The 16,979-nt window shown below is 54.4% G+C and overlaps 1 protein-coding gene across 2 annotated transcripts in view; it reads right to left on the reverse strand.

Moving 5' to 3' along the window:
• The window catches only part of SMOC2 (SPARC related modular calcium binding 2), a 150,213-nt gene that overhangs the window by 82,469 nt on the left and 50,765 nt on the right, over positions 1–16,979 (reverse strand). For both annotated transcript variants that reach the window (XM_080806245.1, XM_080806244.1), the window contains exons 3-4: positions 13,186–13,292; positions 12,117–12,216 (exon numbers count right to left, since the gene is read on the reverse strand). In XM_080806245.1, the coding sequence (XP_080662371.1) occupies positions 12,117–12,216; positions 13,186–13,292 (207 nt within the window). The remainder of the gene's footprint in view (positions 1–12,116; positions 12,217–13,185; positions 13,293–16,979) is intronic.

Below are 16,979 nucleotides of genomic sequence, written 5' to 3' on the forward strand. Positions count from 1 at the left end.
CCCTAAAGGTCAGCGGATTTACCTCAAGGAACAAAACGCACACACAATAGACCTTTCTCCAGCAGTGCGTCTGCTCTGGCCACACTCTTGTGGGGTCGGCTCCCAGCTTGGGAGGAAACACACCCACTCCTCCTGCCGTGGGTCTAAGAGCAGCCAAATGATGCATATCTGGAAGGTTCGATCCTCCAGCAGACGGGAAGCACCGTGGTGTGCCCAGCCCTCCCCGCGGCAGCCAAGGGCCTCACCTCCCCCCTGCAGCTCCTGCCCCAACAGTCCACGGCCTCCAGGCTTCAAAACACACAGTTCTACCTCTGCTAAAGACTCTCTAGGATAGAAAGAGGGCCCCAGCATGTGGCCTTCTCTTAAACCTTTTGGGGCCCTGCTCTGCTCACTTCTCCCTTCGAGTCTCTCTCCACAAATCCAGATTGCTTTTTTAAAAAAATTTTTAATTTATTTTCAGCATAACAGTATTCATTGTTTTTTCACCACACCCAGTGCTCCATGCTATGACCCTACAATTGCACTACTGGATATTTACCCCAAAGATACAGATGTAGTGAAAAGAAGGGCCCCCTGTACCCCAATGTTTATAGCAGCAATGGCCACAATTGCCAAACTGTGGAAGGAGCCAAGATGCCCTTCAACAGATGAATGGATAAGGAAGATGTGGTCCATATACACTATGGAGTGTTATGCTTTTTTTTTTTAACTTTTATTTTATTTTTTTAGTGTTCCAAGATTCATTGCTTATGCACCACACCCAGTGCTCCAATACAACCCGTGTCCTCCTTAGTACCCACCACCAGACTCACCTGACCCCCCACTCGCCTCCCCTCCAAAACCCTCAGTTTGTTTCTCAGAGTCCACAATCTCTCATGATTTTTCTCCCCCTCCAATTTCTCCTCTCCATCTCCCCATGTCCTCCATGTTATTCCTTATGCCCCACAAGTAAGTGAAACCATATGATACTTGACTCTCTCTGCTTGACTTATTTCACTCAGCATCATCTCTTCTAGTCCTGTCCATGTTGCTACAAAAGTTGGGTATTTGTCCTTTCTGATGGAGGCATCATACTCCATAGTGTATATGGACCACATCTTCCTTATCCATTCGTCCGTTGAAGGGCATCTTGGTTCTTTCCACAGTTTGGCGACCGTGGCCATTGCTGCTATGAACATTGGGGTACAGATGGCCCTTCTTTTCACTACATCTGTATCTTTGGGGCGAATACCCAGTAGTGCAATTGCAGGGTCATAGGGAAGCTCTAGTTTTAATTTCTTAAGGAATCTCCACACTGTTCTCCAAAGTGGCTGCACCAAGTTGCATTCCCACCAACAGTGTAAGAGGGCTCCCCTTTCTCCACATCTTCTCCAACGTATGTTGTTTCCTGTCTTGCTAATTTTGGCCATTCTAACTGGTGTAAGGTGGTATCTCAATGTGGTTTTGATTTGAATCTCCCTGATGGCCAGTGATGATGAACATTTTTTCATGTGTCTGTTGGCCATTTGTATGTCTTCATTGGAGAAGTGCCTGTTCATGTCTTCTGCCCATTTTTCCCATTTTTTGATGTGATTATCTGTTTTGCGTGTGTTGAGCTTGAGGAGTTCTTTATAGATCTCAGATGTCAGCCCTTTGTCTGTACTGTCATTTGCGAATATCTTCTCCCATTCCGTGGGTTGCCTCTTTGTTTTGTTGACTGTTTCCTTTGCTGTGCAGAAGCTTTTGATCTTGGTGAAGTCCCAAAAGTTCATTTTCACTTTTGTTTCCTTCGCCTTTGGAGACATATCTTGAAAGAAGTTGCTGTGGCCGATGTCGAACAGGTTACTATGTTCTCCTCTAGGATGTTGATACATTCCTGCCTCACACTGAGGTCTTTTATCCATTTCGAGTTTATCTTTGTGTACGGTGTAAGAGAATGGTCCAGTTTCATTCTTTTATACATAGCTGTCCAATTTCCCCAGCACAAACCCAGATTTCTTAAAGAGCTTAACCATCTTTAGCCATCAGCTTACTGTTATCATGTGTTTCTGCAATGAGTCAAAAAATGTGTCCTATTTTGGACTGGAAATGGTAATATTTCAGTAATATTTCTGAATATGACTACTCAGGTTTTAACATTCTGAGCTAACTGTAAATACCCTACGTAGTCATCCAGTGCCCCTCACAAGAGAGCCTCTCCACTGGATTAAGGCAGTATTTTGTAATCTAAGGGCTGAGGACCAGAAGCTGGGGGTTCGGGGTGAAGAGGCTGAGGCCCTAGGGGACTTTGGAAAGGGCTCCCTGTACCCTCGGGCACACTTTCTCCCAGACCAACCAGCCCTGAGCTGGCTCATCAGCCCCTGAGATTTGCTTGGTATTTACTCAAACCAGGCCACACAAAAATAATTCCATCTTGTTCTTAATAGTACAAAGTGATTTTAAAGCAGAGTCAAGTGTCCTTGGTAACCTGCTCCATGAGTCAAGTATTTCACAACAGAATTTGGAGAAGATCCAGGGGTGCTGTTTACTTTGTCTTCCAACTGCCTCTGGACAAAAAGCCTCCCCCAAACCTCACATCCTTCCCTGCAACGTTGTCCCCAAGGATGTGGAAGAAAGTTGAATGTTACTCTCCATGCAGCAAAACTGCATGCTGACTAGAATCCATGAACCCCAAGCCAGAAATCAGCTCTCACTCTTTCCTTATGGTTTTCTGGAGATAAGGATGTGCTGAAGAATTTCTAGCAATTGGAATGGGGGAGAGAAACGAGTGAGATTCTATGATTTTAGGTGCAGAAAAAGGCTTAAAAATGGGGGGTCTGAGGGCCAGTGAACAGCTTCGTAAGCTGCAGGCTGGCCAGCTGCACCTTAGAGACCTGATCCCTGTTCATGGACATAAACACTGTCTCGCGGATTCATCTCTCAAAGGGCACAGCTGAAGTCCCTCCACGGGTGAGCTCTCATCCCATGTAAATGCTATTTTAAAAGAGGTGACTTTTTTAGCAATTAGGGTATGCGTTACCGGTGGAGGAAACCACAAAAATACAATGTGGAGAGAAGAACACTTATGGTTTAAGGGGAAATCAGGTGAGTTGTGGTTCTGAGCACCTGGTTCAAATCCAGCTACACTCTGGAATCCCAACATGTTGCCAGAAGGGTACGCAACGGAGGATGCCAGGCTCTGCTGAGAGTCGGTGGTCTCAGCAAGCTCCTTCCCCAGCCTCAGACACCATGAAGGAGGACAGTCTCCAGTGTGTGCAGCCAGAAGGGAGAGGGTTAATGAGGACAGCCCACAGCAGGGGAGCACAGACCCAGCAGGCCAAATGGATGGCTCCTTCGGGGCCCAGTTAAACAAGCCACCATGATTTATCTCTTTCTGGAAATCACACGTTCAAGTAGAGACTCACAGCATCCCATGGCTTTGCTTCAGAAAAAAAGAAACAGAATGGGGGGCGGGGAGAAAAGGAATAGAAAGAATAGTGGGCTCCATCCCTCCTGAATTCTCTGGACCCACGTCTCTTTGCTGTGGCTCTGAGTAACCCTGTTGGCCTTGTGCTCTCTGAAAGCCATCTCCCTGTCCCTTTCAGGCCCTTCCTCCCACCATAGGACAAACCAGTGGGCTTTCCTCAGGTGCTGGCTGGTGGTGTCTGCCCCTCATTCCATGCTCAGAACAGCCTGTGGTGCCAGGAATGACCCCGCAAACAGCTCATAGCCTCACGGTGCAGGGAGGGGCAGAACCAGGGCCAGAGCACGAACTCACCACCTACAGCTCTGTGACACTCAGCAGGCAGCTGCACCTGCTCCGACCTCCCTTCCCTCATCTACAAAACGGGCAGTGTCAGGAGCGTCTGCACGCTGGTGAAGGAAGACGGCAGAGAACCCGATGGGCAAGAGACTCACAATGATCATTCAGCTAAAACACCTCAGGTGCTCCTGAGGTCTGTGGCACAGTCCACCCGCAGCCTCTGTCTGCACGTGGGAGCATTTCACAGGCAGAGGTGGTGACAAGGTCCACACCTGATAGACAGCAATGTCGTCCCCACTCAGAGCAAGTAGTCAGGCAGGGCACCAACAAGCCTGGGTGACGTCGGCGTCTCTCTGTGATCACGTTCATGTGTTCATTCATTCAACACAGGCTCACTGTGTGCGGCCAACGAATGATGCAAGAGAGACAGCACTAAAGAGTTTCATCTGCTTTGGGGAGATGAGTGTGAACTGGAGCTCACTGAAGCAACGGATCCAGCAGCCGTGAGCACACCTCGTCTGTGCGGTTCCGACTGTGTGCTGGTCATCGTCCTCAGTCCTTCATATCCATCAAGTCATTTAATGCTGACAACAACCCTATAAAGTAGGTACCAGCATTATGCCCATTACACGGATGAGAAGACTGAGATCTGGGCAGTGCCTAACTGGCCCAGGTCACTTAGCCAGCAAGCGGCAGAGCCAAGATCTATGTCTGCATTGTTTGACTTTGGGGAGCTGAGCAGACAGGCAAGCCCCTGAAGCAGATGGAGGGCGAACAAGCTCCCCTGGGAGAGAGTAGCGTGAGTTGGGAGCAAGGTCAGCAGCACCATGGGGCATGCACGCGTGCCAGGCACCAGCTTACCCCTTGTTGTGTTCAAACCCTCCCCATGTGGGGACTGTCTGAGCAGCCTGGCCTCTGCAGAGTCTGGTGGGTGGACGACCCTGACTCAGAGTCAGGGAGCCTGAGCGTGACCTGTGGAGGTGGAGAGCACCTCAGCGAGCTCCAACAGTCCCCCAACCTCAGGCCTGCTGACCCTCCCGGCAGCTAACAGGCCCAGCGGTAGAGAGCAAGGGCAGAAAGACAGAGAGTGAGATGCACGGGTGTCAAGCCCAGGAAGGAAACCAACGCTGATGTCCAAGCGCTTGGAAACCAGCCAACCCCATGATGCTCTTTGGTCCAGGGCCAGCCCTACAAAGGGCTCCGGGCGTAGTCACATGCTTGAGCCAATGTGCACAGTGGGAGTTGCCTGCACCCGATTTTTAACCAATCACTACAGCCCAGCTCCTGCCTGGTTACCTGCCGGGGCCCTCAGGACACTCAACCCCATGAACGCTGGTGTCAAAGCTTAGAAACGCCCAGTCCAGAGAACATCATGACCTTCCGTGAATCATTCCATGACTGTGCCCAACATGGTGGGCGCCACAACTGTGTGCCGCCCCTGCCCTCCCACACTGGACCCGACCCATGAACGATGTGTGCTCTCTTCTCTCACTCCACGAGACCTGTGCCCGTGTCCAGCGGCCCTGCCCTCTTCCCTAGGGTGACACAGCAGCTGGCCCTCGGGGCAGTGGCTCCTCTGGTTCAAGGCCAGTTGGACTGTGACGCTTCCTGGGTGTCAGTAGATGGTGCAGGAGCGGCTTTGGCGAACCCCCAATCTTTCCTGTGCGCAAGACTACGTGTTTACACCCATTACACACAGACTCTGACAGCGGCAAATAACACCTCACACTAGCCGAGCAGTCATGACCCTGACGACCACAGATTTCTCTTAAGTGTCCGAGGAACACCGGCTTTAAAGGAATCACCGGGAGGGGCGCCTGGGGGGCTCGGCCGGTGGAACGTCCGGCTCTTGATTTCAGCTCAGGTCACGATCTCAGAGCTGTGAAATGCAGCCCGTGTCGGGCTCTGCGCCAGGCGTCTCCCTCTGCCTCTGCGCCCCGCCGGGTGTCGGGCTCTGCGCGGGTGTCTCCCTCTGCCTCTCCGCCCCGCCGAGTCTCTCGTGTGCGTGCGCGCGCGCCCTCTCTCTGTCTCCCTCTAAAAACAATTCCACGGTCTGGGAAGTGTATCAGAAGTTTAACCAGTGCTGTATTGGCACCACCAGATTACTGTTTCCTCTCATCAGGGTTGTAAAACGAGTTTCCTCAATACCCCGATAACTGTCACAGCGGTTCCTGACGACTTGCATTTTTCTCCAGAGCCCATCTCAGTGAGTGACGTCTACGCTGCCTCCCGGCAGCCACAGTAACCCCACTCTGGGCCTCGCCCCAATGACCCACAGGCTCTGTCCTCATACCTAAAGCTGTCTGTTTTTACTCCCTTGCCGGTATGCACCGAAATGTCTTCCTTTACTCTCGTTTTTGGGGAAGAGAATTATTAAGGTGAAATAAAAGCCATTTTGAGGGGAAAAGGGGCTCCTTCTGATCAGTAACCTTTCGGGTTCACACAAAGCAACCCTGAATTTGCATTTCAAGCATTTGTACAAAGAAATACCCCAGGGACTCGAGGAGCCGGCTACGGCCATGCCGTTGACGTCGGTGTTTGGAAACCCACTTGTTCTGGAAGTTTCTGTCAAATTCCTCAGCTGTGCAGGTTGGTCACTGAGCACCAAGGAAATTCATTAGTGAAAAATGAAAAAAGAAAAAATGTTAGCTTCTCTCTACCAAGGGAACATTTTCAGAAATGATTAGGATTTTCACAGAAATGTGAGGTGCCCCCGTCAGGGAGAGGCCAAAGCTACAGGCGTTGGGGAGAGGCAGGACACACGTGGGCAGTGCACTGAGAGGCCTCCGACCTAACCCCAAGCCCTCTCTCCTCCATGCCTGGACCTTCCCAAACCCAAGAGTGAAATTACTCAGATAAGCAATCAGGAAAGGACCGCTGATGTGCTTATCCCTCTCCGCAGAAATGCAATGCCTCCAATAACGGACTCCAAACGAGACATGACACTGGACATTATAGAACTTGCCGGGAAATGAGTGGGGCCAGAGAGCTGGCTTTCTGTCCTGCCCCACGAGAAGGCACTGGAACTCGGGGAGTGGGGATGTCGGGTTGAACAGGACCCCCATCCTGCTCGGGATGACTCTCCCCACAACCGACCCTGGTTTAAGAGGGGGTGGGATGGGGAGCTCCCAGGCGGGCCTCAGCCATGGATGTTGGATGTCTCCCCTCTCCTGCTCTGTATCCCCAGACCTACAGCCGACATCAGACACAAACTCCCAGCTGAGCCACACACATAGGTTCCGGGGATGCCGTGACACGGTGAGTTCTTGCGGGCAGGTTCAGCTCACGGTGTCTCACGCTGCTTTGTACCCGTGCCAGGAATAAGCTCTCGGCCACGGTGCACAGTTGCAGAAGGGAGGGGAGATTAAAGAGCCGGAAGCGATTTCCAAGTAATAGCGAAGAGACAAGCTACAAAAATCCTCCCTTGGAGGAGAGTCCTTTGTTTCTGAGCTCTACTCCGCCCCCGGTAACGTCAGTCTTCAAGTCTTTAGAAGAAGAAGAAAAGAAGAAGAAAAAGTTCTTGCAGAATAAATATGAATCAGCGGCATCCAGATGGAGGCATGTTGACCCGGCCCCCCACCAGCACAGGGGGTGCGGGAAATGCTCGGGGCGCTCCCTGTCAGTTCCTTCGTCCCCTGAGCATCTCCCATGCAGAGCGTAAAGCCATCTCCTGACCCAGGGGTTTAAATCCACAGGGCGTGGTGAGCAAAGAAATCTCCAAACCATGAGCAAGAAACACCTGCTTTCAGACAGGGCAAAGTCTGGGGCGCAGTTGGAGGCGGCTCAAAGAGCAGCATTTTGGTCCTGAATGTTTCTCAAGGCAACGTGCCACTCGCCGTGCACCCGCGCGCTCTGCCCTGGAAGGCAGGGAGCTCCCACCATCCTCCACGCTCACCCTCTGCACCAGCCTCAGGACTCGCAGGGCAGCGGGGAAGCGAGGAGCACCAGCTCGAGAACAAGTGGTGGGAACGAGACACTCACGCTCCTTCTTATGCCAGGCCCACTTGTCCCCTTTCCTCAGAACTGTCCTCGGCTGTCCACCCTCACGCAGCGGGCCGACCTCGCCCGCCGGGACGCGCGTGTCCGCGGGGCCCTCAGCAGACCGTGCATGCCTGGCAGAGGCTCAACCACAAATGAATTAGCAACGCACGACGAGTGGATTCCTTGGGGGGAGTCACATCGGATGCCCTCGTGAGTTTCCAGGTGAACGTGTCACGTACACTCTGATTTACTAACGCGGCATCTTCCGACTCGTTCGGGGTTCGCCACGCTCAGCGGTTCAGTCGTCAGGAAGCGCGTGTCCACGGGGTGTCGTGGGTCCGGATCTGCCGCCCCAAACCCTCCCCTCCCCGAAGCCTCTGCCTCTCCCGCCCGAGCACCACTGAGTCCGTGGCCACGGCTGGAAGGACACGGCGCGAGACTCACTAGCCATGAAAATCGGATCAGAGCGCTGGCCCCGGGGACCGTCCTGGGCTTGTGCGGATAAAGCCAGAGGCGGGTTTTCAGAAGCAGCGGGGAGCCCATGCGCTGGGTGGGGGGCAGCACGCAGCTCCCCGTCCTCTAAACGCCTTTCCGGGGCCTGGACAAAACCTCCGCCTACTTGTGGGTCTCACGCCTGGAGTTACACGTTTTCTAAGTAAGTTCATGGCTCATGAATTTGCATTTTTGGATTTGGCCGACAATGTGGGCTACGGAGACAAAAGATAAGAGTTTTAAGTCATAGCTCTGTCCCAAGCACAGAGGCCTTGGGTGGAGTCCCCACCTGTAAACGAGAAGGAACTAGAAGGTAATACCACTTCCAGTCCCGGCTGCCGCGTTGCCTGACGCCTGGCGGGTCCCCTCAGGCGCTGGCGGCAGCCACTGCACTGACACGGGCCACCAAGCCGCCGCCTCCACTTCTCCAGAGCATGGAGGATGGCAGCCGGCCACCCCCAAACCGTCCCTTACGCCTGTCTCACCCCAAGCCTCCCTCCAGCCATGGCGCATCCCCACTCCCCGCCCCTCCCCCCATCCAGACCCTCGGGTTGGTGCATAACTCTAGGACGGATTCAAGTCCCTGTGCTGTTTCCGCCGATGACCTGGTCAGTTTTCACTTCTTCACTCTAAAGCTGTGGACTTCTGGACCCCCGCCACCGACGTGCCCGCACGGCCTGACGATCTGTCGTCCAGGATCCAGAGAAGCAGCTTCCCGGGCAGCCAGAGTCCACGCGTCCCACCCCCTCTGCCCCTGGAACGGCCATTTGATCCTCCACAACCCCCGCCTCGTTGCCTCTGGGGCTTTCTCCCCAGGGATGTTTCTCTCAGTGCAGGAGTCGCGTTTGATTTCTGCTTCGACGTTGAAGTGGACTCGTGTCTTCTGTTCTGTGGCGCTTCCACTCAGGACCACGTTGGCCCGTGGGTCCGAGCAAACCGACCAAAACCCGTGGTCCACCCAGTCGGCCACCGTGGCCGTCCGCCCGCTCCCCAGATCTGGTTGTTGCCGCAAACGCAGGTCTGGACGATCTGCGCGTGTCTCCTGCTGCAAACCAGAGTGAGCGTCCCTGGAGCCGCACCGTACCCCGTTACCCCCATGTGGGGGGCCAGAGGGTTCTGCGGGTGCAGTGAGGGAGGGTCCGTGCATCCATGTCCCTATCAACACATCACAGACCACTTTTTCTTTGCTGTTAATTGGGAGGGGGCGGGGGTGTGGAGGGGACTCTCATGGCCATGTTAATTGGCTTTTCCCTGGTACTAATGAGCCTGCACACTTCCTCCTGTGTTCGCAGGTCATTAGGGTTTCCGCCTTTGTAAAACGCTGTCTCTTCAGGACTTTCGACCGTCTTTCTGCGCAAGTGTCTCATCTCATTCTCCTTATCAATTAATAGGAATTTGGGTCTTTTGCATGAATGGCTTAGGATTACATAATTATGGAATAAAGGAATATTCCCCCCCTTTAAAGGGTCTTCTGGGAGAAGCGAGCTGGTGGAGGACTTGGGGGCGGAGGTCTTCTCCCTATCCTGACACCTCACTAACATGAGGATGTCTGCTCCCTCCCCGCGCCTACCTCACCGTGCACTGGCACAGGTTCGCAACAAACACACGTGCCCGTTCTGAACGATGGCTACTGCTGATGGCCCTGTTTTAAATCTCCTGTCACAATTTTATGGCGGTTATTTATGGGGTAAGGTTGGTGTGAACACCAGGACGAAAGATAGCAGTTGAACAGTGAGCCTTACGTGATTTTAATAAACTGGATAAAAACCACTCCCGCAGTTTACAGCGAGTAGATCATGGGCACCAGCGGCAGAGGCAGCGCCCTTCTGCCAGTGAGGAGAGGACGATGTCCCCGGAGAACCGGTCCCTGGTTGGCTGCAGATGGAAAATGCAATCCTCTGCAGTGATGTCAACACAAGGACCCCAGGCAGAGATGGCCCATCCCCCCGCTTTGCTGCATTATTAGTGAGGCTCTGTCAACATCTGGGGAAAAGTCACGGTGCCTTATGCCGAAGTTTGTCACAAGATCATGCAAGCGTGTGTGCATGTGTGTGTGACACTGTATGTGTGCGTGTGTGACCGAACATTGTGAGTTTCTGCATGCGTCATGCATGTGGGTGTGAGCACTACCGTCCTGAAACTCTCCCTGGCCTCCGACTCTCACCACAATTCCCCAAACTCTGCAGTTTCCAAGCACAGACACCTGCTTTCCCACACCCACATTCCTGCAGAGTAAAAGCACGACACAGTGTGGGGTTGGCAGACGTTTCCCAGAGCATCTCGGAAGTTACAGAAAGCATCGCAGTATCAGCAGGTGTGAGGTGACCCAGCCCATACAACCCCCGCCCCGGCCCAGAAGTGAGAACAGATGCTCACTTGCAGACAGTGAGTCTGAGAGCCGCGCTCCCAACCTTCACTGCTAGCCTGACCGGACCCACCGAGCCTGGCCCAGTCCCCACGCAAGAAACGCCAGACTTTTAAGCACAGTTTCCCATAACCCATCCCATGGGCCCAAAAAATCCATGCAGCCACTATGAAAATGCAGCATTTCTATAGAGTCTAATTATAATTACTGGTACCTGGTTGAAAAAAGAATGTGTTAATGGGTACTGTAGTGGTTTGATTCCAAAAACAAAGTACTATTTGGAGAATGTAAGAAATTCGGCCAATTTTGTACATGGCTTCCCAATACAGATCTTTCAGACACAAGTTAATTTTCTAACAGTATCACTAAAATCACAGAATTGGAAATCCCCCCAGTTTTCTCCTTCATAAAATAAGGCTCAGTGCCTCATGGAGTCGCACGCCTGAAAAAAGATACCTGTGCGATGGCGTCTCCCAGGATGAGAGGCGCGGAGGGCGGCGCAGTGTGTGCTCATGTCCCTCTTTCTTTCATTGGCTCCATGAGGTCATAGAAGAATTATTAGGTGCAAATGTTAGCTCACTAAAAATATTTGTCAGCAATTTTTAGCTCTTGGACAACCAAGGAGTTTTTAAAAATAAATATATTTTAATTTCACATGATGCACACCCGTGGCTTTTAAGTGATGACCAGTCACTGGAAATATGAGGTTCACGTTACTGTTAATTACAGATGTCATCATACTGCAACAGTTATAAGTTCTGGCCTGTGCCGTGGCTCCCCGTGTAAACGTCTGAATCATGAACAGAATTCCTAATTATAAGATGTCTGACTTTTAAAAAGTGAGTCTAAAAGTGCATCCTAAAGGCAAACACTTCGATGTTTTACGTGAAAACTCGGGAACACGCTCGGTGCTTCGTTTTCACTACGGCTGCTCCGACCGTGGACTCAAGTCTGATCTGGGAACCTTGATGCGAAGATCACGAGTCCCTTCGGAGACAGTCAGATCACTCCCCCTGGCCGATTAATCACAACTCACGCTGTCACACTCTCTCCAGTGAAAATGACCAGGCCCATTTATATCATTTTTGGTAAAATACTAAAGAAAAATGGATTATTTCATAGGTTACGCTCCTGGCCCTATTAGGCCTTCAGCGTATCATGAGGTCCTCTTCCGAGAAACAAAATAATACCAACAAACCATCTGGAAATGGACACAGAGAATGAGCCTCTTTTTCTTTGCAAACATATACATATAAAACCAGAACTTTTTTCTTTTTTCCCCAAAGGAAACATGTGGCGGTTTCCACTGCTGACTACAGTCCTTGTGATCATTCCTAAAAAACCCCGCATCCTGAATCAAAGAACCTACCAGAGTCAGACCAGATCCTCCGTGGCAGAACCGTCTTAGAACAGCTCTCCCTGTTTTCGGCTTCATCCCCGCCCCATGACTCCCACAACCACCCCACGGGGTCCCCTGGGAACCGCGTGCAGACCCCGGTGCGCCCGAAGGACGCGGCGGCGGTCTGTGGCAGGCGCGGGGCGCACTCGTGGACCTACCCGGGCACCTGGGCGTCTTGTGGGCCACGGCCGTGCCGCTGACGGGCCTCCCGTTGGGCGTGACGCACCAGCAGTATCCGGTGTAGCTGTGACACTGCACCTACGGGCCAGCAGGACAGGGGTCAGCTCCGGCAGCGCGCATCTCCCGTCACCGCGTCTGCACACCCGGCGAAGGGCAGGGCGGCCCCAAGCCCTGGGACGGCAGAGAGCGCGCCCCCCGACCCCACACCTGCATGGCCGCGTCCAGGACGCCCACCCGCCTGAGCCGCAGCCGTCGCTCATGTCTCCACGGGGGAGCTGGGCCCCAGGGCGTCCAGGGACACGCTCAGCCTCTCCCCGCTGCACCGCGGCGGACGTGAGGGGAGGGGACGGCATCCCTCCCCACCTCGGTCCGTGACATCCCTCCTGCTCTGTCCCCACCCCGGGGTCTCCCTAGCATCTCTCTTGCTCCCACTCTCTGACCCCAGGTCTCACCAGCATCCCTCTGACTCCCCAGGGTCTCTGGGGCACAGCTCACACTACCCTTCCCCCATCTCCTCAGCCTCCCTCTTGCCCACCCCGGGGTCTCCCTGTCATCCCTCCCTCTCTCCCACTCCGGGGTGTCCCCGGCATCCCTCCTGCCCTCCCACGTCCTCTCCAGCATCCCTCCCTCTCTCCCACCCCAGGGTCTCTCCGGCATCCCTCCCATGCCCCCCCACCAGGCTCTCCCTGGCACCCCTCCTGCCCCCCGAGGTCTCCCCAGCATCCTTCCAGGGCAGGCTCTACTCTCAGAATCCTTCTGGGACTAGATCTCAGCGAAGAGCTTGGTGCACAGGGGCTGACCCACCTCAAGGGGGTTGGGGGACAGGACACAGTGAGTGACACAGGTGGACAGCGTGGCCCCAACAGAGACACCTGCCCCCCGGGAAGGCGTGAGTGAATTCACTCACACAACTGGCCGTGGAAGTCAGCCCTGTCCTTCACTCGCTCCTGCCTGGGGCAGCGAGCTCTCCCCCAGGAGCCCCCAGCCCTCCTTCCCACAGCCCCGCCCGCGCCGCCCGGTGCAGAAGCTGCAGGAGAGCAGGTCAACCTGGCTGTAGGTGCCGTCGTCGCTGCACTCCGGGACGAACACCTGCTGCAGCTCCTTGCGGGCCTGCTCCTGGGTGTACTTCCTCTCGGCCACGCACCTGGACACGTCTGCGGAAGGAGCAGAGCACAGGCGTCCCTTACGCACCCCGCAGAGGCGGGCGCGGAGTCGCCCGCCGCGGCTGGGAGGCGGGGCAGAGGGTCCCCCATGGGAGGACCTCAGGCCTGGGCGGTGAGAGGAGTGGGGTGCTCTCTGCACTCAGTGAGCAGACCGGAGGCTCAGAGATGGCCCCTCTGCTTCACCAGCTACAAGGACTTTGCTTCCTCGAAGGTGAAGACGTCCCCCTGTGGGGCCAGCGGCAGACGGCCATCTGTGGGTCCAAGCAGGGGTGTGAGCACACCAGCTCCAGGACACACACTGCGGGCCAGGTCTAGAAGCCCCTCTAGATCAGACCCAATGCCCTGGCCCTCGGCCGCGAGGTCTGGAGACCGCCTTGGCCAGGAAACCACAGGGGTCCTCGTGTCCGTCATGCTGTCCCAAGGTCTCAAAGCCATACTGAGGTCCTTCCCCCCACCCCCAACTATGAGTGGAAAGTCTGACAATAAGTCAGATAACAAGTCACATATCCTTAGTCCTCCCTCCACTCTGTCCCATATTTTCAGGCATTTGTACTAACATCACCACAACATGGTTCCATAAATGTTTCTACGTTCCTCCTGCTCCTCAGGGAACCATCTTCTGGGACCCAAGAAGCTCACAAAAAAGGAAGAGTCTGAACACACTGCCATGTGTCGTCTCTGTCCGGCCACCAGAAGTCTGGAGACAGACCCTCACACCAAACACGGAGATGCGTGCGTTGCAAGGGCCACGCTGGCTCGGGAGCGCGTCCCCTCCGCTGTCCCCACAGCCTGCCACAGCCCACGCGTGACCTCCGGGACGAGAAGGGTCTGGAGCTCCTGCTGCTCATGCCGGACATCCGTGACGGGTGCAGGGGCGCGGCCCCCAGAGCCCCCCGTAGGGCAGGGGCAGCCGCACACCGCTGAGTATCACCCACGAGCCCCAGGACACCAACGCCAGCTCACGTTTCCGTCCCTCGGGCTGCCGTATGGTGTCGCTCGTCTGAGCTTTCAGACTCAAGAAGAACGGCTTTCCCCATTTTTCTAAAGTGTTTCCAGATTTAAATAACAAGTTGTCTAGATCTTAAAGGCCGTCTGGACTCCAAGATATGCTTCTTCAAACGTGTCCACGGGCCAAGATCTTTAGATGGTGACTCTTGATTGCCTGGTACTGGAGACCGCTGGCTCAGACCGCGTGCCCTCTGGGCACCCGCTCCAAGGCTCCGGCTGCGGCCACAGCTCCCGTGGCGTCCAGGGGCTGAATATAGACTCTGCCACTCCACACACCGGTCCTGGGCTTTGGGGGGACGTGGGCTGCAGGCTGTACCGTGAGTTACGGGCACACATGCTGCCGAAAACAGCCTTTCATCCAGGCTCTGCGCTCACGTCCCGATCTACAGTCCGGCCTGGCCGGCCCGGGCGCACCAACATGTGGTTTTAGTGCAGTCTGTGTTTTAGCTGAGGACAAATCATTGCTTTGCTGGACTGCTGTCCTCATTTTTTAAGTATAACCTGTGGTTTGACTGTCTAAAAGGAAAAGCGATACGACTTCCAGCTTGCAAGCTCTCACCAGGGTACAGATGGAATTACAAATCATTTCTAATATTTGGGCTATTGTGGGACATGGGAAAAGAGCATAAATTTTCCAGGCAACTCACGGACCTTGTTCCTGGCTTGGATGCCTGCCCTAGAAGACTCTGCACGCAACTGCTGACCGTCTCGAACCGGGACGGGCGACTCGGACCTCTGCTGGGAGAGTGAACTCCCCGTGTTGGTCCAGCATGTCGCTGGCCAGGAGGCGGCCGGAGGCAAGCCTGCGGCGCAGCACCGTGGGGGCTGTGTCCGCGTCCTTCGAAAATGCAGGCTCCGTTTGCCCGCACCACCCACTTGGGCCGCTGACTCTGGACGTTCTGAATCAGGGTCTTTACCCCTGAGAAGGGTCAGCGGCCACCAGAGCAGTTTCACTGAAATACGCAAAAGCACCAGGAACACCACTCAAAATCAGTGACATCTCCCTTCCCTTCTCTTTAGTTCGTGACTTGTTACATTGCGGTCAGAACACCCCACACCAGATCGACCTTTTTGGCAAGCAGTTCGCCCTGGGTGCCGTGCCGCGCAGTGGTCCTGGGGGACGGACCCTCCTCCGTGTCCTCAACATCACTTTCAACCCTTACACGGCGGATGTATGCCCGCTCGGGCTAACCCAGATGTCCCTCTTTACTGAAATCCCAGTACCCAGCACAGCAAGATGAGAGGTGAGACGGGGTGTTTTCCTGGGCAGGGACGCGGGTGGGAGCGGCCACCACACGGTCCTGACTCGGAGGCGGGTGCCGTGTGCCGGGGTGCAGACGGGCCACGCCGCTGCGTGCTCGCGGCCCAGCGCAGGCCCAGCACAGACAGGGCCTCAGAACGGGGGAGCCGGACGCGCAGCGGCCGCCGGACAAAGGAGGCCTGCTGTCCTGGGGCGGCGGCCGCAGAGGCGCTGGTCCTGTGAGTGACGTGCCTTGTATTTGTACTGGCGCCCAGTGAAGGCAGACACTGTTTCAAAGGTTGTAATATTTCATCCACCCGTAATTTTGAAGGCCAGACTCTGAGAAGAAGCAAGGACTCTGTGCTGCAAAGCTCTTTGCCTAAATAGAACATTTCTCCCTCCCTAATACAGGGCGTTGTGCGGTGATAAAAGGCCAGAGGAACGGGCGGGGCCCCTCCACCCTCCACCACCAGGCAGCAAGGACAGCGAGGCCTGCTGGAAGCTCCCCGTCAGAGCTCGAGAGGAAAGGAACAGAGTTTCCTTCTAAATGACTATGATCAGTTTAAATGCAGAGAGACAGGGACAAATTATAACAGGAAAAGCTTCAGTCCATAACCCGGGTTGCCAATTAGACGCCCTGCGAACTCTCGCAACATTCATGCAGGAAACGACCAACAACAACCATCTTGCGGGAACACAGCCACGAGCGTCCAGGCGTCGAAACAGACCCCTGCAGACTGTCACCAAGCCCCTTTAACCAGGTCTGAGTGCAGCCTCCCAGAACAGACAGCGTGAGGCTGTGCCGATAGGCTCCCAGCTCTGCGGGTGCACTAACACTTGGGAATGCAGGCATTGCTACAGCACAGGGAAGACACTGTTCACATAACGTTCCAGAAAGCGCTGGTGTGTTTCTGACTGCAGCTTGAACGTGAAAGCGATGATGCTACCTGTCGTCCTGGTGACTTTGGTCCACGAAGAAGGACGTTTCTAGCATCAGACCTACTAGAACGCCAGAAAGGAGTTAAAAACGTGATTTGTGTAGGATTTCTGTAAGAGACAAGCACAGATACAATTAAAGCACAATACAGTTAAAAAGTCCCTATGTCACGGCTGCCTCGGAAAGCCTGCTGTGGGCAGGAAGAAGTGTGGCTTAGACAGGGCGGGTGGCACTGACCAGGACCCAGCCTGGACAGAAGAGAGTCACATAAACACAGACGTGCACACGCAGACACACGGGCATGGGCACACACAGACACAGACATGTGCACACAGCTACATGTATACACACACTGATACGCACATGCAAGAGGCTGCATGCACACACATGCACAGATATGTGCATGCGTGTACATGCACGTGTGTGTACATGCATGTGTAAGACACACCTACACAGAGACACACGTGTGCATGCACTTAAATGCACACCTGTG

This window comes from Martes martes (genome assembly GCF_963455335.1).
Source record: "Martes martes genome assembly, chromosome: 6".
In the NCBI taxonomy this organism is placed as follows: Eukaryota; Metazoa; Chordata; class Mammalia; order Carnivora; family Mustelidae; genus Martes; species Martes martes.